Source organism: Lactuca sativa, chromosome 6 (assembly GCF_002870075.4).
Source record: "Lactuca sativa cultivar Salinas chromosome 6, Lsat_Salinas_v11, whole genome shotgun sequence".
NCBI classification, from domain to species: Eukaryota; Viridiplantae; Streptophyta; class Magnoliopsida; order Asterales; family Asteraceae; genus Lactuca; species Lactuca sativa.
In genome coordinates, this window is record NC_056628.2 from 57,870,197 (window position 1) to 57,892,585 (window position 22,389).

Here is a 22,389-nt window from a genome sequence, read left to right on the forward strand (position 1 = left end):
AATAATAATAAGTGTATAATAACCTTATAGACGATTTAATTAGTGAGAATGTGTGTTAATAACAATAGTTATGTAAGATTGAACGTATTCGCATTGTTAAACAACTTATTCTCTTAATAATTCTCATAGCATACGATATCTGCACAATAATTAGTTAGAATATATAATACTTAAGCCTCTATATATATATATATATATATATATATATATATATATATATATATATATATATATATATATATATATATATATATATATATATATTAGGATGTACGTGTATGTGTGTGTATGTTTGCCGTTTAAAAATAATAATAATTAATAAATTGTTTGCTGTTTATTTGTTTAAAACCTATCAATCTTATCCAATTATTTAGTTATATTATTTCAATTATTTAGTTATATTATTTGACGACCGTATGTTATAATTTGCTTCCTTTGCATGCCGGTGGAAGATATTCATAAAAAATTGATTTTACAATGAGAAATTAAATATTATCTACATTTTATTTCTACTTATCTTCCTACCATATCAAATGTTCACATGTATCACATTTAATGACACATTTAATGAAATTGATAATATTTTAGTCTACTTGTCACCATTTAATATGGATAGAAACAATGTTTTAAAAACTGGTTTTTTAATTGAACTGTTCGGATAACGTTTTCCGTTTCAACCGGTTCTATATTTTTATATGTTTTTAATTATCCTGAATACATTGATTAAAAAATGTCATCTTTTTAGTATCACAAACATAAATAGAATGCAACATATAAAAACAATGATTATAAAAACCAAAATCAAACAAAGAAACCCAAAATAAACACAAAAATTCAAGACTATCCGGTTCAATCCGGTCCATTCCGGTTCAATTCAGCCGGTTGAACCGGTTTTTTACCAAAACCGGCCGGTTCAATCCGGTCAGTAAATCGTTATAAAACCGGTCCAAATTGAACCGTCATCACCTCCGGTTCCCGGTTCGACCGGCCAGTTAGAACCGGTTTTTAAAACACTGGACAGAAGAATAGTAGGAATAATATCAATATACCATTCATCATAATTAGACTAGATAGTGTAATGTTTTGGTTTCTTTTTAAACTTATAACTCATGTTTCTAACTTAATGACTAGTCCATATAGTTGGAGACTTTTTTTGAGTTACATGTTTGTATTCACCAATGTTAGAAACTTGGACTCATAATGTTTAGAAGTTTAAATCTTTTACAAAAGTGTTGTATTACCAGCCTACAAACGAACTTCTCAATCTTGACAACTTCAGTTTTTAATGCTACATTTTCATGAATAGATAAACATCCAAAATCATAACTATGATACATATACACAAACATAAATACATCAGAAACTTCATCAACTCTATAACCAAATTCCCAAACATCTTTCTCAACCATTTATGCATATCTATCTAAAAATAATAATCAATTCAGTTCAACTAAACCTGTTTTAGCTCCAAAATCCATGACACACATTCGACAAGCAGCTCAAACTTTTGGTGTATGCCAATGTTTAAAAACACTTCCATCTTCTTCATGAAAACAGTGACTTCCTCTTTGAGACAAAAGGAGCCCGCACACCCACAATATTCTGCCAGGTGTGCAGCTTTGATTTGCTTGCATTTTAAACAAACCAAGTCTTGAAGATGATAAAGTCGTTCTCTCTGTCGAACTATCTGAAGAAGAGCATTTTCCATGACTTCACGGTTGTAGGGTTGACCACACTGTGGGACCCCACATCTCCATTCTTGTGTTAATAAACCTCTGTCACGACACAAGTCTAGGTCTCTACAGTCGTTGCAGTAGCTGTAAACATTATTATATTTGTGGGCCCATGTCAGAAATATGATTAGAGTTTAGAAATTTTGTATTTTTATTTTTACCTGCAAATGACATTTGGCAAGGTGAAGGAAAAGGAACAGTCTTGAAACTGTGCCTCTGGAGCAAACTCCCTTACACGTACATATCTCAACAGATTCTTCCTCATTATCTGCATTTTTTATTTCAATAACAAAAAAATCAAAATCAAAAAACATAAAGTAAATAAATAAAGACAAAAGAATTAGTTATTACCAGAATATCATGTTGCACATTCTGGTCAAGGACAAGAACAGCACAGACATGCTTAATAAACTCAAGTGCAGGATCTCCTTTATAAACATTGTCTTCATCTTCTTTAGATTTCCCTTTCCCTTTCGTGTGAAGAACAAGATCACGAACTATTTTCAATAGTCTATCTGTGAAGTAAGAATTAACCTGTAACAAAAAAAAATGATTTCACAATTAAACCAAAACAAAATATCCGGATTTTGCAAGAATATATAAAAAAAATTAATAATAATTTGTAATTCGAACCTGTTCCCTAAGATGTTCAGTGATGCATGACTCGAATGATTCAGCAGCAGCAGCTGTGATTGATGGAGTGCAGGAGTCACTGTTTCTTATAGCTGCTCTTTTCATGGTTTCATCTTGTGTAAACTTCCATGGGAGGTGCATGAACTCAGTGACTATAAAAACGAAATGATCCTGTAAAACAAAAAAGAATCTAACTGGTTTCAGATGACAATTATATATGATAATACATGGAAGGGGTAAAATTGTAAATTGTATGACCTGAGTCTCCTTGGGGAGGTTTTCTGCTATATTCCAGCTGGAGACTAATTCCACTTGAGGCTCATCATATGTGTTATCATCTGTTTGATCTAATTTAGCCTGAAGTCCACCATAGTTGTACTATCATAAAATAGCAAAAACAAGCATCAGAGACAAAACCTTTGTTAGAATAAAAACAATATAAAAATAACTATGAAGTAGCTAACCTGATCCATGAATAGAAGTGAGTGCCAGAATTGCATAGGTTCAAGCTCAATCCACTCAAATAAGTCTCTAGAAAACCATTAAACTTGGAGATCAGAGAATACAATTAAAAAAAAAGGAAATGGTTGTAGAGTTTTAAGTGGGTTTGGTATTTCTTGGATAAGAGAACAACCTTTCTTGTAAAGCTTTGAGTAGACTATCACAGTAAGCTTGGGCTGCAAATAAGTCTGACTTTCCAGTGTCAAGTATGACTTTTGAGAAGTTAGCAAATATAATGGTGGCACCCAACTTTCTAAATTCAGACAGCAGTAGTGCAAACACCTTTTGCATCACCTGTATGTTCATAATCAATAATCATACCCTTGTCAAATACACTGTCTTTCACATTTTTCTTCAACTTAACTTTTTTTCTTCAGATTAAATAATACCTTGTGAAGCATTCGATGAAGAGCTGGATCATGAAGAGCTGACCTTGGGCTATTTACACAAGTCAAAAAGTGTCAACTTGAATTGAAATACAAAACATGAATTTTTTGAAAGATTAATATAAATAATTACCTGCAGAGCCATCTGTATAAATGTTGCAACATTGCATCAGCAAATATATTTCCTGATGAAACCGCATCAGCAAGGCATCTTTGAATCAACTGTTTGAGGACACGAAATGCAGATGAACATGAAGTGGCCTCATCTAACCCTAATTGTTCATTGGGAAGATGTGATCCAGAGGTCAAATCATGGTCAAACCCAAATAAGGTACCTCCCTCCATTTCATTTATTTGGTTGCTTTTTAACAGAGCATTTACAGCCAGGTGATGAATCTGTATCAATTACAAATATGAATTACAACATTTGGAGTTTAGTAGTTTAAATTAGGGGTGAAAAACAGGAAATTGCATACCTTTAGCTCAACTGTGACTTTCCTATAAGCACCAGGGTAAATCAGAACAGGTTGATTGACCTATTTTTCAAAAAAAATGTTAATTGGGTCATTAAAGAACCATATAAAAATGCTAGTTATTTATTAAATTCACTTAGAAGTTTATGTAGTTCTTGATACTGACCTCATCAGAGTAACAAGTTTCTTCTTCAGTATCCCCTCCAAGATCTGGAATTCCATTATCTGATACCCAAAGTATCTGCATATGTTATAAAGAATTTGAGGTAAATTAATGGATCTAATACTTGTTAAATTTATGAAGCAAATTGTGGATGATAGCAACATTACTTTACTCTAACTACCAATATGGGCAATGTACATACTGCTAATATCTGTAAGGAAATGTAGGTACAATGCACCATTTTTTTACCAATAATAGCAACATACTTCGCTCCCGTTGCCAATATGAGAGATATACCTTACTTTTTACCCATAGTGGAAACAATCTTAGATTCTACTACCAATACAGGCATTGTACTTTATTTGTTAAATATTATTATCATTGATCAAGAAATGTAAGTAAATTGCTATTGTGGTTAAGGATTTGTAAGCATGTTGCTATTATATGTACAGAAGATGCTATTATTGCTATTATCAATAAAAGAAATTGAAGCACATTGCTTTTCGGTGTAAGGGAATGAAAGTAGATTGCTATTATGCATAAAAAGGGCAATGTATAATAGTAAACCAAAGACAGACCTGTTGGTGATCGCGTAAAGCTCTTGCAAAGAAGATATCTGCGGTGTGCATAAGCCAATCCAGTTCAAAGTTGCCTAATGGAATCTGTCCAAAATTGAAAAATTATATAAACTTATAAATGAGAAAAAAGGAAATGAAAATTAGATATATTAACATAAATAATGTTACATGGGAATATCTGGAAAGAGAGATTCTTTCATTCAACCAGCGAGGTGATGCAGCACAACGTTGCATCCCAATTTTTGCAGCAAAAGATTGCCAGGCAAGAGTGGGATAGTGACAATCACGAGCATTTGAAGGAATAGAAACACATGGAAAATCATCTAAAGCTCTTATACTCAATTTCATTAACTTAACATCTGGGCATTCGATTACACCAATTGCAGGTCCATGAACCTCATCTCTGTAAAAAAAGTAAAAAGTTTATGTTACTCTTTCTTTATTTATGTTTAGTATAATTTTTATAATCTCAAAAGACGATGTAATACCTAAATTCACTAATGGTTCTTTGAAAGATCCTTTCAGCATCTTTAGGGGTTCCAACATACTCCACCTGATAGTTTCCACTTAAAAAATTATAATTTACTTCAAAAAGAAATTTTGAGTTTAAAAAAGTTAAACCTCACCTTAAAATTGGAGGAACCTCTGGACATGGAAGATTCAACTGATAAAGCTTGGCAAGCTTCACGAAACTGTTTATCTAAAATATTGGGAGTTAATTCTTTATTCTGGAAGGGGTTGACAATTACTGCATGGATTACTGAAGATGAAGGAAAGTATACAACATAGATTCCCCTTACTTCAGATATGCTGAAATGATAGATATATACATAAGAAAATTAATTTTCACCCTTTTTTTAAAGTACCCGATGTATAACAGAAAACTGAAAGTTACCTATGATATAAGTAGAAGAAAGGAATTGGAGATTCAAGATAAGAGCACTCTGTAGTGGTTTTCATATGCAATTCACTCAGATTCCAACCCTCTTTTGCATTTCGTTTTTTAGCTGATTTATCCACTTTGCAAACACATCCAATTTGGAGAATTGAACTGAAATCCAACCCGACTTTTGTTTCGTATATTCCCTGAAAAGGTATATACGATAAAGTTAGCTTAACAAGTAATTGAATAATCAGATAAACTAAATAAGTTATAATTGAACGATTATAACACAAATATGATAATAAACTCACCTCCACTTCAGGATCTGCTAGGTGAGCAGCAAGTTTCCTGCTTTCTGTCTTAAACTGATCTTCATCAACTATGACCTATATAAAGTGTACTTATTATTAACCTCATTACGATTTTTGTTATTTCAAATGTAAGGGTAAAAAGGTCATTTTGTTTCATTCAAACTGTTTGTTCGGTCCATACAAGAAACAGACCTCATGTGTATTATACTTCATCTAGAAAGACATGATTACCCATACAGGACTTGATGGAGAGGAAAAACAAAACATCTCGTAAATGTAATATCAATAGACCTACCTCAATGAGGTTATGAGAATGGTGTCCATGAGGGAGAATCTTGTTGACACGTCTTCCAGGAAAGTCTTCAGTTACAGGAGCTTTAGAATTAAGGTAAAATACTCTTGGAACTTTTATACCAATCTTATGCATCATTCCATCAACAACAGCCCAAGCAAAAAACTGTCCAAGTTCAGAACTTGGAACAAGTTGAATTATCTGGCCAAAACAATAATTACATAAGAGTCAGGGGCATAATGGGTATAAATATAATGGGTACAATTCCAAATGCATGAGAATATATTACCTGCCAGTGGCTACGTGTAAGGGCTAGTTCGTGTCTTTCAAAGTACGAATTTACCCCTGTTCTACCCTGAGCTTGTTTTTTATTTGACACACCACTACGGATCTCAGTAACTCCATTCCTTTGGGTATTTTTGTCCAAACTGTCCAACTTTTGTTTCTTCTTTTTTTCACGAACTTGTTTCCATTTTCTTTTTCTTTGATTAAGCCATCCTTGGTAATCCACATGACTGTCTATATTATCCTCCACAGGGATATCAACCACTGGATTCATGCTTTGACCGTGGTCAACTTTTTCCTTGGAAGAGCTTGTTTTACCATTATTTTCGTAAGAACGAACAACAGGTCTAGGGGTAGAATTGGAAGATTTTCCTTTGCTCCCGAAATCCTCCAAGTCCACAACTTCTTGTTCTTGAAGTACATGTTCTTTTCCATTTGTGTCGTTTCTCACCTCCTCTTCATTGGCCTTTTTCATTGAACTAAACATGACATTTAATTTTCTTTGCCTCATTTTGTCATCCTTTTCACGAACCTTCTTGTGTAACCATGGAGGATGAACTACTCTTGGAACAGGATTTGAAACCTGACATAAATGATTATACTCCACTGTGAATACAGTTTTAATATATAAAGTACAACCGATATTGGTCTCTATATGTAGAGAACAAAAAATTATGAATATTATTACTCCATAAAGAGATTATTAAAAATGTTATACCTTCTGCATTGCTGCAGGAATAGTAATGGTTTTTTGAATAGCAGAGCTAAGACGTTGTTTGTAATATTCCCAGTCAATAATGGACCGAATGCCAATATCTGATGAGATTTTACACCACTTTTTCACATAGAACTTCATAATTTCTGCAAAAAATAAATAAATAAACAGGTATATAAGTTTTTGTACGTTTAAACTATTTAAACAATTTAAACATAGAGGCCTAGAGTTTTTTTTACCTGGATCAGTTTCAAATATTGCAACAGGAACTGCACGTTCACTCACCGGGGTCCCCTGTTGACATACAGATTAAAATTAATGTCAATAGTAGAAAATTTTAAACAAAATAATAAGAATAGGAAACCAACTTTACACATGCTTAAAGCTCTAAACGTTATTTATTATCTTACTTTTACTCATGCTAAAAGCCCTATATGTTATTGAGTGCAATACGTATTACGCGTTTAAAAATAGACAAATTGCTGTAAATAGCAACGTACTTTAACTTTTTTTATCAATAAAGGCGTTGTACTTTACTTTTTACCCATAATAGCAACTTACTTTTGTTTTTACCCATTATAGCAACATACTTATATTTTTTTTACCAATATTAATATATTATAGTCAAATGTACTTTATTTATTAAATATTGCTATTATCAGTAAAAAAATGTAAATATGTTGCTAATAAGGACCAAAATAGTAAGTATGTTTCAATTTTGTATAAAGAAAATGTAAGTTTGTTGCTATTGTGACATAAATATTTGCTATTAATGTTTAAAAAAAAGGTATATACGTTAAATAGTGTAAATATGTTGCTAATATGAGAAAAAGGTAAAGTGCATTGCCTATATAGGAAAAATAAATAAGATATGCAGTTACTTCTCGCAATTTTCCCTTTACACATTATTTATAAAATCATATTTTACAAATCTAAAATCCTGAAATGTTATCTCGGTTGCAAGATTATGGAAGTAGAATGCACAAATGAAGATATTTAAAAGTAAGTTTTTTAAAGATAAATTACACAATTACCTTTGGTTCACATGCAACAACATATTGGCAACGAAGTCCTTTGTCTTTAACCATGGTATCACCAAGAAAATCAGCCAAACGTTTTGCTGTGGTTACAGCACATGATTTCTGCACTCCATAATCTACTAAAGACTTGCTCATTGTGCTCGATTCTGATATGTAATCAAGCAATTCACTATCTGCAATATCATTGCCTTGATTCTGAAAATATATACTAATTAGTAACAAGACCAAAATAATATACAGAAAACTGCAAAAACTCGGCAACTTACTTTGCTCTAGCTACCAATATGGGAAATATAACATAAACATGGTAGAAAACTTTGAACAAAAGAGATTGAGAAAACACCAGAAATGGCAAAAATGAAGTTTGGTTTACAAATTACATACATCAAGAAGATCAAGCCAGCGGTTTGCAACAGAAGCAACTGCAGAATAGCATTCCTCTAAAGTTGACCCGTGAAGAAATTTGTCAAAGAGCTCAGCCTGAAAAGAAAAGTATATCAAGAATTATGAATAAAATACATGAAAGTCAATGTACAAAAAACCATAAAGTCAAACAAGTTTGTTAGAGAAAGAGAGTGTACTTGGAAAACTTTAATGAGCTTTAGTTCACCCCTTCTCTTTATCTCAAAACCTTTAAGCTCAGCAAGGGTACCATCGTCATTAAAAACAGCATACCTTTTTTTAATCAATTTATTCTCTTCTTTAGAAGCAGGAAGAATCATTGCCTACATTCACAATAAACATTATGATTAATAACTAATAATTGTCAAAATATGATGTCACTTTTGGGATTCAACTAATTACCTTATATGGTCCATCCACTTCAAATTCAATTGAGCATTCACTGTGTGTTGTATATGTTCTGTTGATAGGATCTTTGAGAGTCTGATGAAAAAATTGAAAATAAGAAGTTTGTAGTTTGTACAATATTATATATTTCTAATAAGCTATACAAAATATAAAAAGAGGATTTATATTTTATCTAACCTGGTATTGGTCATTTGTGTTGTTTCTTGCCACATCAACATTGAGCATAACACATGGATATGAAATTGTAAACTTCTTCTTTGAGTCTCTGTGATCAAATTTTCATAAAAGGGCATAACTGTCAACATCAAATCATGATGATCATTTTCCAAATGAATAACTAGGTATGAAAAAGAGGATACCTAAATTTAAAGGTAAAGTTTTCCGGGAATGACCCTGGCAAAACACACCAGATACCATCTGTGTCTAATTCTAGTGGTTTTCCAATTTTTTTAACAAGTTCATGGGCATTCTGGATAATTTTTGCACCAGTATATGTAACAACTCCAGCCATTTCCATTGAATACCATCTTGCACCTCTGTAACAATATCATTTTATTTTTACATTAAATAACAAAATACAAAATCCATATGTACATGATGAAATGAAACTTAGTGTAAAAAACATACTTGCGCATGACATATCCATAGAAGGAATTCAAAATACATTTATGAGCAAGCTGAAGAGAGTCATAGAGAACCACCATATCCTGCAATATTAATAAAAAAACTATAAAAACCCTAAACACTAACAATTATTATTACTTATTACAGTATAAGATGTTTTAGTGAAGATAAAATTACTTGTGCTTCCTGGATCTTAATAGGATTTCCACTAGCTTTTGCTTCTGACAACTTCCCTTTCCATAATTTATTAAGCCCTTTATATTCATATCTTCTATCACGAAAACTATAAAGCACAAAAAAAAACATGTTATAAAAACAAATGCAGACAATTATATTATCAGTTTAGTTTGCAATTTTAGTTAAATGCTTGCCTTCTGACAGTATCAACATAAAATGCATTTTCACGCATGCAAATCCCTGCTTCTCTAGTTTCAGTAGTTGGCTTCTCAAGCACTCGTTTATACGCCTTTAACACACGCATCACAAAATGTTATAATAAAGAATGCTGACATGTCATGTCACATAAAATTTAAAGTTTATAATATGGAAAATTATATATACCTTTTGGCAGTATTTCTTTAAACGATCTTTCAGCTTCAGTTGTTGATCCACTTTAGGTAGCTCAAGGAAGGACTTTGATTTGAATCCATCAACAGCAACAACTTCAGATTCAATTTGCCTCTTCAAATGATAGTAATCACTAATACCCAAATTTAAAATCAGTAAACAGCTGATAGTAAATTAAGTTACAATAGAGGGGTAAATCCGTAAATAAGGTACCTTCTCTTTGCTGTGTATGTCTCTCCGCGCCACTTCCATTCAAGTTTCCTAAGACAAGTTTTTCCAGGGCGATTGAAATCACATGCAGTGCACACCTCATCTGTAACTATTGATGGTGGCTGACATGGCACATAAGTATTGTTAGGTAAAATATACATATGGCAATGTCCTTTATTTTTATCCATAAAAACAATCTAATATCATTACCTTACCCATAATAGCAACATACTTCATGTTTTAAATTGCATATATTGGTGGAAAGAGGAGAGTATGTTGCTATTCTCTGCAACTTATCCATTATTTTAAATTCTAAATAACTGATTGATTTGCATACCTGAAGTCTGTTTGTTAATATAATATTGGGATACATAGCAGCAACATCAAGATGATAAATAAGAGGACATTCTTCACGTGTAGGTTCATCTCGTAATGATGCAAGCTGCATAAATAAATGTTTCATAGAGACTTTAATTGACCAATAAAATACAAGATTATCAATTAACTATTAACATTACCTTTTCTGTAATAGCATCCTTTACTTCATCGTAATTTGAGACTGTTTCAATGTCCATTTTACCCTCCACTTTAATAGCATATTGAAGATCCCGATCAAGGTTTTCTATAAGTTGCTGTGAAAAAAGATATATAATTTAAATTTTTTAGTTGTCAACCAAAGTGATTAATAACTGTAAAAATAAAAATACCATAAATGAGTTGTAAATTACCGTGAAAGCAGATGAATCAAGTTTGAAAGAAGTTGGAAGGTCGGATCTGAAAACACCAGTTTCCAAACACTCCACATGGCCACCAATGTATGTCTCACTCTCCAAAAGGCGCCCATTATGAAACTTTTCTGCTTCAGATTGGTGCTTGTTTGGACATACAACATTTGCCACATATGCCTGCATGCATTTACATTAACACCATAATTCATGTATAAAAAGAACATGATAAGGTGATATCTCCTGCAATTTACCCTTATATAATATGTCCAAACCACATACCTCAACCATGAGGAGCATTTCACAAAGGGTCCCACTTCCTTTACGCAAGACTTCATCAGGAGGCATTGGTATTATAGTTGCAAGAGAGAAAATGAAGGGATGAACATAAGTCATATACAAGTAGTATGTTGACACAGCATCAGATACTGAATATGAAGCCATCATCTGAAATAAACCAGGTTTTTTTCCAAAAATGGAGCATATAAGAATTGTTCTAGAAAACTTAAAATGCACCATAGAAATAAGTTACTTCTACAAATGTATACCTGTGGTTTTTCCATTGCAAAACGAACCATATCTTCAGGATTTACTTCCAATGGATCATAGCCCAATTTGGCTTTAGTGACAGCCTGATATCATGTAGAGGATAAATTCAGTTGTGAATTTGAAAAATAGTTGAATATTGAAATGAATTATAATAATGATAATAATAATTACCTTCAAACCATGGCTTCCTTGAGGTAGATAACTATCACGTTTGACCCATGCAAAACAATCCAGATGACATGCAAATTTAGCACGACATTCACCTTGCACTGTGTCACATTGAAACCCTAGCTCCTGCAGCCCAAAAAAAGTTGAGCAATAAATAATAATAACAATCATTATTCTAGTATATTTTAAATTGTCCTTCAAATAGATAACTTGAGAAATTAACATTGACATACATCCTTCATTATCAGGCCATGATGAGCTGCCCTTCTTTCCATGAATGGCCAATCAAAAAAGTCACCATTGTATGTGACATAAATACCAGGTTTCACCTCTGCCATATGAGCAAACCATGATTTGATAAGTTCTTCCTGCAAAGAGAGATTAAATTCTTGAATCAAGCATGCATATCAGGTACCAGATAAATAAAATCTGAAGGAATATTCAGAAATCACACCTCATTCTTCACATTTGTCACTTTAAAGTATCCTTCAAATTCAGCTTTTGGTGTATATTCCAAATCCTCTATATCTTCACCAACACACTGTACCAAAACATTAATAGTGAATACCATACATCAGAAAAAAAAAAATCAAAAATAGTGGTGTGTTTATTGTACCTACCTCTCTATTGATAATCAAATATCCTTTTCCATCAACCATGTATGAAATCATCATAACTAAATCATATTCAGCATCTGGAAATTTTAAAGGAAGCTTTGTTGTCTCTATGTCAAATGCACAGACATGAACTTCAGCACGTTGCAGAAGATCATGCCTCCTCTCTAACTTAATTCCATCACTAGACACACTAACATCATACCACAATCCGGATCTTACATCTGAAAAGTATCATCAAGAGTAAGATAAAGTGAGATGTGTTACATTTTATAAAACAATGATATGATATAGAAGAAGTTTATTATAAGATAAAGTTTTCACCATTGTCAATGGCAAAACGAACATGATAAGGCACATCATACTCCCGTAGATCAGAGATGCAATCTATAAAATCTTGAATTCGTTCTTTGCTGTGATGTCAACAAATCAGGTCAGCAACTTATTTAATTTAGAAGATTAAAGATTTAGCAATTGCTACAATCTCACTTTCCATCATGAAATGCATACCTTTTGCCTGACATTATGGACTCATATGCCTCTGAAGCATTAAACTTTTCTTGATTTCTTTCAACCACGTGCATCAGGTCACGCTTTACATCCATCAATTGTTGTACAGTGTCAAATGATATCTTTAAGTAAGTTTTCCTCAATCCAGAAAGATGGTTTTTCTGCCATTAGCATAGAATAAATTATAAGGGAATCAATAATTATTCAAAATAACAAGACACGTAAGTATCGTCAGCTAGCATAGGAAAAAAGACAATAGACAGACAAACATAAAGCATAATACAAGGACTTACAAGATCAAGGTCCTCTTTCTCTACTATTTGAATATCAGCAATTTTCCCTTCATATCTTCTTCTTAAATATGCATCAACATCCATTTCCATCTTATCCTATAAGTTTAAACAGCACGAAATTTGAAAAATTAAATGAAATGACATAACCCAATGATTGGTTTAGCATAGGTCTCAAGTTATAGCCTCGGAGCAAAGCCCATTTCCATATAGGCATACCTTCGTAGCAGCATAAAAATAAGGTCTGAACTTGTACTTGGCTTTAAAAGTCGAACCATCCTATTATCAACATCAATTAGAGATTAAATATCACTTCGATTATACTAGGGTAAAAAATCAATTATATAAAAAATTCACCTGGCAGACGAAATATAGGTCGACACAGCTATATTCTCTCTGCGTATCTTGGTCCTCCCACGATGACTATATAGAAAAATGAAATCGAGTCAATGAGGTCCAACCATGCTTCAATTCAGAAATGATTTCAGGAAAACAGAACTGTATGAACTTACAGTAGAAAATGTGAGTAGCCAGCCGAGGCGCTTTTCTCCTTCGGTGAATAGATCAAAGCCGAGCTTGGTCTCGAGCTTTTCTTCGGTTGATAGAATGAGTTTCTGCTTCTTTGAAATCCTTGTGTCTTTGCGGTCTGCTCTTCTTCGATTATCGCCGTTCATTTTTGGAGAAGTGTTACAGTGAATCGCGTAAAGAGATCTGGATTGATTACAACGTAGATAGATGTAAAGAACCCTCGATGAAGGTGGATTTGGGGCGGGGGATGAAAATGAGAGGGAGAAATGGCTGGCTAAAGTTTTCCCGCTCTTTTGTCAATGTGATATGTAGACTGTGGAGTGTGGAGTGTTCCAAATGACGTTTTTGTCCCTCCGATTATAAAATAGATAGATCTGTCGTGAATCGTTGAACTTGTTTAATTATCAAGTTCTGTAGACTGTGGAGTGTTTCAAATGATGTTTTTGTCCCCCGGATTAAAAAATAGATAAACATCGAGAGATTTTAGTCTAACTCAACTCATTTAATTACTTTTGTCCAAATCTTTCAAACATGTTTAAAGTTTTAATCTCTCAACTAGTAAATAACCGGAAAAACTAGTAATTGGGATGCAAAATAGTTAAATTTATAGTAAGTTTAAAGTAAGGATGTTAAATAGTCACGTAGGACTCATTTCCGTGGGATGCACTCCACGTCCCGTATGCTCCCATTGACATCCCTAGTTTAAAGGGAAAAATAGGAGTTACGGAGTGGGGGAGGGATCATGAGAATAAAGTGGTAGTTGAGGGCATTTTGTAGTTTAAGGAAGAACCGAAAAATTGAAAATAAAGTCAATTAGTTTCCACATTGACTAAGGTCTCGTTTGATAGTTTCTGTCCGGAAAAGTGTTGTCTGGAAATTGTTGTATGGAAAAGTATTCTGATTGGGAAATAAACCATGGTATTTGATTGTACATCTAATTGACAGTGCTAAATGATGAAAAATAATAATATTATCATGTTGGTATATACTATGATGGATCATGGATGAAGTTGTTGAATAATTATAAAAATATACAAATTGTCATACAAAATCAAAATTACACAATAATCATTTAAAAATTGAGAAATTACTAATCTAACCAAATTCATTAATGACTTATCACTTTTTAGTCAAAATTTAGGACTTATTACAAAATAGTCATCGAAAACGTAAGTAGTTAAAATGACCTATTGTTTCGCTCATTTACCTACTGTTTTGATTTTAGTATATAAGGATTTTTTTTCATTTTACATTACGAAACCGTAGACAAAAAAATTGTCTACTATTTCCTCTGAGAAGTCTACTGTTTCCCAAATAGTAGATTAAAAATGGTCTACTGTTTCGTCCAAAACCTACGGTTTTGGTTTTTTTATTTTTTAAGATGAAAAAAAAAATACTAACTTTTACTCTAAAATATATTTTTCTTTTAATATATATTAGGTACGATATAGTAGTCAAAATACATGAATTAGTAGTCAAAATACCAAAAAAAAATCAAAACCGTACGTTTTTAGACGAAACAGTAGATCATTTTTAATCTACTCTTTGGGAAACAGTAGACCATTTTTTCGTCTACGGTTTCGTAATGAAAAATGAAAAAAAAATCTTATATACTAAAATTAAAATAGTAGGTAAATTGGCGAAACAATAGACCATTTAAACCACCTACGGTTTCGATGGCTATTTTGTAATAAATCCTAAATTTTGGCTAAAAAGTAATAAGTCATTAATGAATTTGGTTAGATTAGTAATTTTCCCTTTAAAATTCCAAATAGAATGTCGATTAAGTTGTTTTTTTTTCAAGTTGATGTTATGTTGTTATTCTTTCTAACAATTTTAATTTTTTTTATAACTCAACATTTGATTATTGACCCGGTTTGTCTGATAGTGGTGGGAATGATGAATTTTTAAAAAATATATTAGGATGATGGCTGTTTTGTCCAAAAAAATAAGAATTAATCTAATAAAAATGAATTAAAAAAACTAACTAAAAGAAACTAATAATCCAATAAATTAATATTTATTAATATATAAATATTATGTATTTATAAATAATATTTTTTAATATATAATAATCCATTAAAAAGAAATTTTAAAAAAATTATTATTTAAAAGAGATTAATAATCCGATAAAATAATATTAATTAATAGATAAATATTATATATTAAAAATAATATTTATTAATATATAATAATCCAATAAAAAAGAAATTAAAAATTTATTTAAAAGAAATTAATATTCCAATAAATAAAGAGTTTGGGGCATAATTGTCTTTCCAGCCTATTATACCAAAAAGATATGGTTTTGAAGCTTTCTGGGAAAGACATATCTTACCGGAAAATACATATTTTTTGTACATATCAAACAGTCTTTCCGATCCATTCAGTCAGAAAGATTTATTTTGACCTGAAAAGATGTCTATCAAATAGGGTCTAAGCCAAAGTTTTTCTTTTACATATTATTTGGTTTTGGATCTTTCTAGTTTATGTATATAATTCACAAAACTTTTGTGTAAACGAACTTATCCGTTTCAAGCCATATTCAAGTTGAAATTCATAAGTCTAATTTTACCCATTTAGTTTTTATGTCGTGTCGTATCATTCATTCTGTTAAACGAATCGAAAAATCTTATCCCAAATTCTATTTTGTGTAAATGCCACCTCTAAAATAGATTATTAATAAATAAACAAGAGAGGAAAAAATAAAGTCATTAATATTGGATCGGTCCATTACTCATAAAGCCCAAAAAACAAAGAATTGAAATGATATATATGTAGAAGCCCAAAATACAAAGAATAGAATCGATAATATATTCGTTCATACCTAATAAAAAAATCATTATTAATATATTATGATTATGACATGTGGGATCTTTCTAACCCATAATTTTATCGATTTTACCTTTCTATTCATATGAGAGTTAAGGGGTTCAAGTTTCGGTAGAGACATAGGTGATTATTTAGAATAGATTAGTTAGTTTGTCGTTAAAAAAAAAAAAAAGTCTATTTGAGCATAAAATGCGGACGATTCGTCTTTCTTAATATATCGTCTTTCCTTTTGGTGTTAATAAAAAAATAAGCCATAACCATATATAAGTATATTAACCTATAATATAATACTACTATAATATTTTCAATGCAATCCATCATCAACATATTTCCATATATTTATAATTACTTTAAGCTTTAACTTTTAAAAATAATGATTTTTATATTATTTAATATGGAATACTTCTAATATTAATCAAACAAATTTTGAAGCACGTAAAAAAATCTAAATTAATTTGATTACGATTAGATAATATCATGCATTATAGTACATTCATTCTCCTATAAAATAACAAAATTTGAGCAACTTTTTACAACCAACATATATTCATGAAACGATATGGGTTTCCGATCTATTCCGCTCTTAAAGAATTCGATCAACTTTTAGAGCCCGAAATGTTGATCGGTCCTATGATTCAAGCAATTAATCGCATGTTGGTATGTTTTATGGTGTACTTGAAGCCATTTATTGTAGATTGTGATAAATAATAATAGGTGACTCTCCTGTACCGTCAATACGAAATGAGTAAGACTTAAGATGGTAAGAGGACTTGAGAATATAAAAGACGTGTGATTGTTAAAGATGAACTCATTATGACTAATGTTATTATGAACTTATTTTCTTTAATTTGCTTTATTTAAGAGTTTCGACACATATGTATCTCACTAGGCTTCTTAGCCTAACATAGTATTTTGATGTGAGTCTCAGACAATGTTTTAAAAATCGGTTTTTTAGTTGAACCGGTATAGTAAGCGGTTCCCGGTTCGATCGCCGGGTCAACCGGTTTCAATATTTTTCATGTTTTTTTTCTTATTTTCTTACACATACATACATATATAATTTATGAATTTGATGTTTACAAGTTCAAACATTAAAAATACACATACAAATAAGTTGTAGATGATTCCAGATACATTAAAATAACATATAATCATAAGTTTTAGTGTTTTACATCAATCCATATACGTCAAAAAGAAAATAAAGTATAATACCAAAACAAGATATAGTTTTAAATGAATACAAACACATCAAAAAACTTTATAACATTTATCCTATGTTTTTATTTATAGAAAACTAAATAGATTTGGAAAAAAAAAATCTCCAAAGTTTATTGTGCAAATGGTTTTTTTTCATGTATTTTTTTCGATTTAACCGGTTTATTTTGACCGGTTCAACCGGGTTTTTCTAAAAACCGGCCGGTTCAATCCGGTTAAGAAATCGACATAAAACCGGTGATAGTTGAATCGCTCTTACCACCGGTTCCCGGTCCAACCGGTTTTTAAAACATTGGTCTCAGGTATATGTCAACAGGGATGCTCTAGAGTTGTCCTGTAGTTTTTAGCATTTATCTATTATGTGTGATTGGCTTAGTCGGGTAAGCTTTTACTTATGAGTTGGTATACAATAGTTGACATCCTGTGAGTTTTTAATTATAAACATTAAAAAAAAAAAAAACAAAAAAAAAAACATATGCTTTAAAATTTGGGAATTGTCGATTTTAAATAAACGATTTGTTTAAATTTGATTTTAAATGATTTTGAAAATAACCAAAAAAATGATGAATGTCATAATATAAGGGAGTGTCCATTTGAGATTTTTTTATTCATATATGATTGCTCGACAACCATATATAAATAATCTAAAGGAAATAAACATATTTGAATAATAATATATGATTCAATCAAAACATGATATATATATATATATATATATATATATATATATATATATATATATATATATATATATATATATATATGAATCATATATGATTACTCTTTTTCTTTTGTAATTATCGAGCAATTGACTGTAGGTGGCCTTTTGTATCTCTTTTTTTTCTTCAGAAAATCCCATTACTGAAGACCCCAATTTGGTTGTTATTTATATGTGACTAAATATCTAGAGTTAATTGCTATTTTAGGTGGCGATGTATTTAGGTTTGGAGCCCGTCATGGCATTCAATTGGGCCTGATTTTGTCTCATCTCGTCCTGAATTCCAAATTCAGCTAGTAGGCTGCAATTTGAAGAGGTTGTGGTCCATGGTTTTGTCATACTTCCAACACCTCCTCGTCAAAAGCTCTTTTTACCAAGGTGTAACACCTCATATTTTAAACCAAATCTTTCATTTTTAAATTACCAAAAGAATATTCATAAACCAAGTCATCAGAAACATAAGTGTCAGATACAAATCATCATCACAAAATATTATAGTATCATATACTGCCCTGGTAACAAATCTTCCAGCGAGTGTGTACAATCAAACTTGCACCTTCTCACGATCCTCACAAGTACCTAAAACACGTATATCAACAACCGTAAGCACAAAGCTTAGTGAGTTCCCCAAGATACCACATACAACACAACATAAGCAAACATCTATGGGTTATCAACAACCTTGGGGACTATCGGCAGTCCCAGTGGGGAACAACACACCCTATGGAGACTACCTGCAGTCTCAGTCACACATAAACAACATAATACATAATAACAATTAGACCCGGTTAGTCATCACAAATACAGTTATTCTATCACACATGTAAGAATAAGTGAGGAGACTCACCTGATACTGATGACGAATAAATCTCACACCCGAACTGCCGGAACTAAACTCCGCCTAATAACACAATAATTAACCCTAATTAATAATTAAGGTCCATAACGAAACTTGCAAGTCCAAATCACACAACTAAGACCCTTAAGGGAAAAAGACCATTTTGCCCCTCCCATGGTCCAAAACCTTAAATCTTAAAGTCAGCAAAATTCAACTGCTCAGTGCATCCGTTGGGCGTACTCTCCTCCTACGCGGAGCGTACTCGAAAATCAAGCGGGGTCGGGGTCACACCTGGCTACGTTGGGCGTAGCCCTTAATACATGGGGCGTACACCGTCTGACCCCAAATATCACGCCAAAATGGTATTAATGGTTAAGACATGCATCCATACTCATATATTACCGTCTTATAATGTCTTAACCCATAAAATCATCGACTTTAAGCCTTTGCATGGCTAGAAAGGACCCAATACACAAAACTCTAACTTCCATCACACTCTAAGTCACTTAACTAATGCATGGGCTAAAGGAAATGATCAAGCAACCATTTTTATGAATCTACAATACCTACTATGCATGAAAGGACATCTAATATGCTTTATAGTGCTCCATACTCACAAAGGTCCAAGCTTCGGGAAAAAAGCTCATAAAAACTCATTTATGGAGATCTAAAAGGAAACATATCAAGGTATAAACTTTATACCTTTAAAAGATGCACAAGGTGAACTAGTTTCTGGATCTACCAGCTTACAAGCAACACCTCCTTCTTCAATAGCCTTATTCTTCAACAAATGAGCACCAAAATCACTAATAATCTCAAAAATCTCACACACAAAGCTTAGACTCAAGATTAGGGTTTTGAGGGAAGGGTGGCTGAAACGTCCCAAAATTAAGACCAAAATTTTCCGTTCTTAAATTAATAAAACTATTATCCAAAACATCATCGTAAAACCATGGTTGAACAAAGTGTATCAAATACATCATTGTTTGGTGGTTAAACCAACAAATAATGGGATAAAATAATAACAATAAAATGTAAATCACTGCTACTACTTACACTAAAGATATTATAGAGTAAGCAGGATCGGTCCACAGGAATACGAGACTTTTTATTTAGCCATATTTTCAGACATCATACAATTAATGTTTAAGTGGGGGTTATGTTTCAATTCAAATTAAACTTCATAAACAAACGAGACTAATGATAAAATTCAATAAAAGAAGTGCATTTTCGATTCTGATTCCTATACATGTGTTGTGTTGTAAAATGTAATATGATTGTGATTCATGTTCAATATAGGTTGGTAATTTAGATATTAATAAACTCTAATATTCAAGTTGACAAAAGTGTTTTATTCAAAACATGTTCTTCAAATAAAACTTCATTTAATTGATCCAATTCAAATAAGTTATTGCATTAAATCATTAAATGACATTAAGTTCTTGCAACAATTACCAACAATGTCCAACATTTCTCATAAGTTCACGAATATGAACATCTAATCTTTGATTACACTAATTTTGATCTATTTACAACCAATCAAGTGCATGTTACTAATATCAAATCATAAAACATATACGAATTTCACAATTTGATTAACTAGATTGATAAGAACCCTAATTCATTGATCAAGTGAAAAAGAGAACCAATCAAACACATAATTAAGATCAAATCAAAGATTACTAGATGATAAACATAAAGTCAAGTGCAAATTACAACCTAACAACAAACGCTTAAGAATCCAGAATCATAAATGATAAAGAAATTAGTCACACATGTATAAGTTAAACTACAAATTTAACAAGTTTGATCTTCAAATTAACTTACAAAATGCAAATTAAAGTGTTTCCAAATGATCTTCTTCAAGCTACCAACTAAAATCTTCTTCTAAGAGTCGTCCTTGGTGTTTTCGAATGAATATGAGCCTGTCTGATGGTTTAAAGTCTCGAAATTCGATCATAAAATAAAACCGCCCTGGAAGTTATACGATAGACACGACCCCATGTCAAATTGTAAAGGAATGACACGACCCCGTGTCATTCAAAAAGTTGGGAGTTTTCTCATTTGCAGCCACTTGTCGTTGATAAACCAATTAACACGACCTGTGTCTACTCTTCTGTGAAAAATTCTTGTTTTCTTCAATTCTGCTCCGAAAAATCCGCATCTTTGCTTCCGGTCCTTTTTCACCATCCCGATTCATCTCCAACTTCCAGAACCACCTGAAATGGCATAAAAAGTGTGGAAATAAAGTGTGCCAAAATTTGTCCTAAAACAAGTAAAATGCATGGATTATTACTAAATTGAAATGCAGAAGAGTGAATTAAACATTCTTCAATAGTGCATGAAATGCACTTAACAATCATAAAATATCAAAGTAATCATAAATGAGAGATGAGGAGGTGTGTGCATTACAATCATCTTGGCTCTTCCCATTCGAACCATAAGTACCTGAAAACATAAATTTAAAACAGTAAGCATAAATCTTAGCGAGTTCCCCAAAATATAACATACCATACATTATAAATACATAATGGGCTCCTCTCGGCATCGAGCCCCGCTCAGTATATAGATCTGTCAGTCATCGAGCCCCGCCCTATATATATATATATATATATATATATATATATATATATATATATATATATAGGTTCAAATGTGGATTGACATCTATTGTGTGGACGTGTGGATAATGTTATTTTGTGAGAATGACAAAGACAATATGTTGTTTGATAATATGAATACGTTCAATCTTACATAACTATTGTTATTATCACACATTCTCACTAATTAAATCGTCTACAAGGTTATTATAGACTTTTTATTATTATTCTCATTCCGTTAGAATGTTTATTGAGTCGTATTCTGTAAGAATGAAAAATGAGTGAAAAGTGATGTGTGAGAACAAAAATGAATAAGAATTAGTGAGAATGCATGAAAATGATGATATTTGTGTGAGGTTAAACATATTTGCAGTCCGCACAATAGTTGTCCATCCACATTATAACCTAGCCCTATATATATATATATATATATATATATATATATATATATAATCATATAACAGATAAACACATAACACATTCAATAATTAAAAAGATAAATAACATACAAAATGGTCATCAGGCCCTGCATGGTAAGAATATAAGCACATAACACATGCAAGAGTCACGCAGACATCTAGCGTCCTAACATAACAAACCA

At 31.7% G+C, this 22,389-nt stretch overlaps 1 protein-coding gene across 1 annotated transcript; it reads right to left on the reverse strand.

The window, feature by feature from the left end:
• Nucleotides 1–1,279: 1,279 nt before the first annotated feature.
• On the reverse strand, nt 1,280–13,890 carry LOC111905407 (DNA polymerase epsilon catalytic subunit A). Its single transcript, XM_023901108.3, has 47 exons — nt 13,573–13,890; nt 13,418–13,483; nt 13,280–13,339; nt 13,064–13,159; nt 12,771–12,931; nt 12,585–12,673; nt 12,267–12,484; nt 12,101–12,187; nt 11,880–12,014; nt 11,650–11,772; nt 11,478–11,561; nt 11,212–11,376; nt 10,933–11,109; nt 10,723–10,836; nt 10,542–10,646; nt 10,208–10,326; nt 9,989–10,127; nt 9,799–9,893; nt 9,605–9,710; nt 9,431–9,510; nt 9,163–9,339; nt 8,981–9,068; nt 8,798–8,878; nt 8,575–8,718; nt 8,378–8,473; nt 7,988–8,188; nt 7,193–7,247; nt 6,957–7,099; nt 6,243–6,821; nt 5,957–6,154; nt 5,662–5,736; nt 5,363–5,553; nt 5,094–5,277; nt 4,956–5,020; nt 4,636–4,870; nt 4,468–4,551; nt 3,893–3,967; nt 3,730–3,789; nt 3,387–3,649; nt 3,257–3,305; nt 3,001–3,161; nt 2,831–2,897; nt 2,625–2,744; nt 2,367–2,537; nt 2,085–2,267; nt 1,895–2,001; nt 1,280–1,817 (listed from the first exon to the last, which is right to left on the reverse strand). The coding sequence occupies exons 1-47, from the start codon at nt 13,732–13,734 to the stop codon at nt 1,451–1,453; spliced, it is 6,600 nt and encodes a 2,199-aa protein (XP_023756876.1). The 5' UTR covers nt 13,735–13,890; the 3' UTR covers nt 1,280–1,450.
• Between the last annotated feature and the right edge of the window lie 8,499 nt (nt 13,891–22,389).

Bases quoted from the DNA above. Each gene is read 5' to 3' on its own strand.
- LOC111905407 (XM_023901108.3), bottom strand. From the start codon at position 13,734: ATGAACGGCGATAATCGAAGAAGAGCAGACCGCAAAGACACAAGGATT. The intron at 10,327-10,541 runs GTATGCAAATCA...GTGCCATGTCAG, and splicing joins TATTAACAAACAGACTTCAG to CCACCATCAATAGTTACAGA. The intron at 3,790-3,892 runs GTCAGTATCAAG...TTTGAAAAATAG, and splicing joins AAACTTGTTACTCTGATGAG to GTCAATCAACCTGTTCTGAT.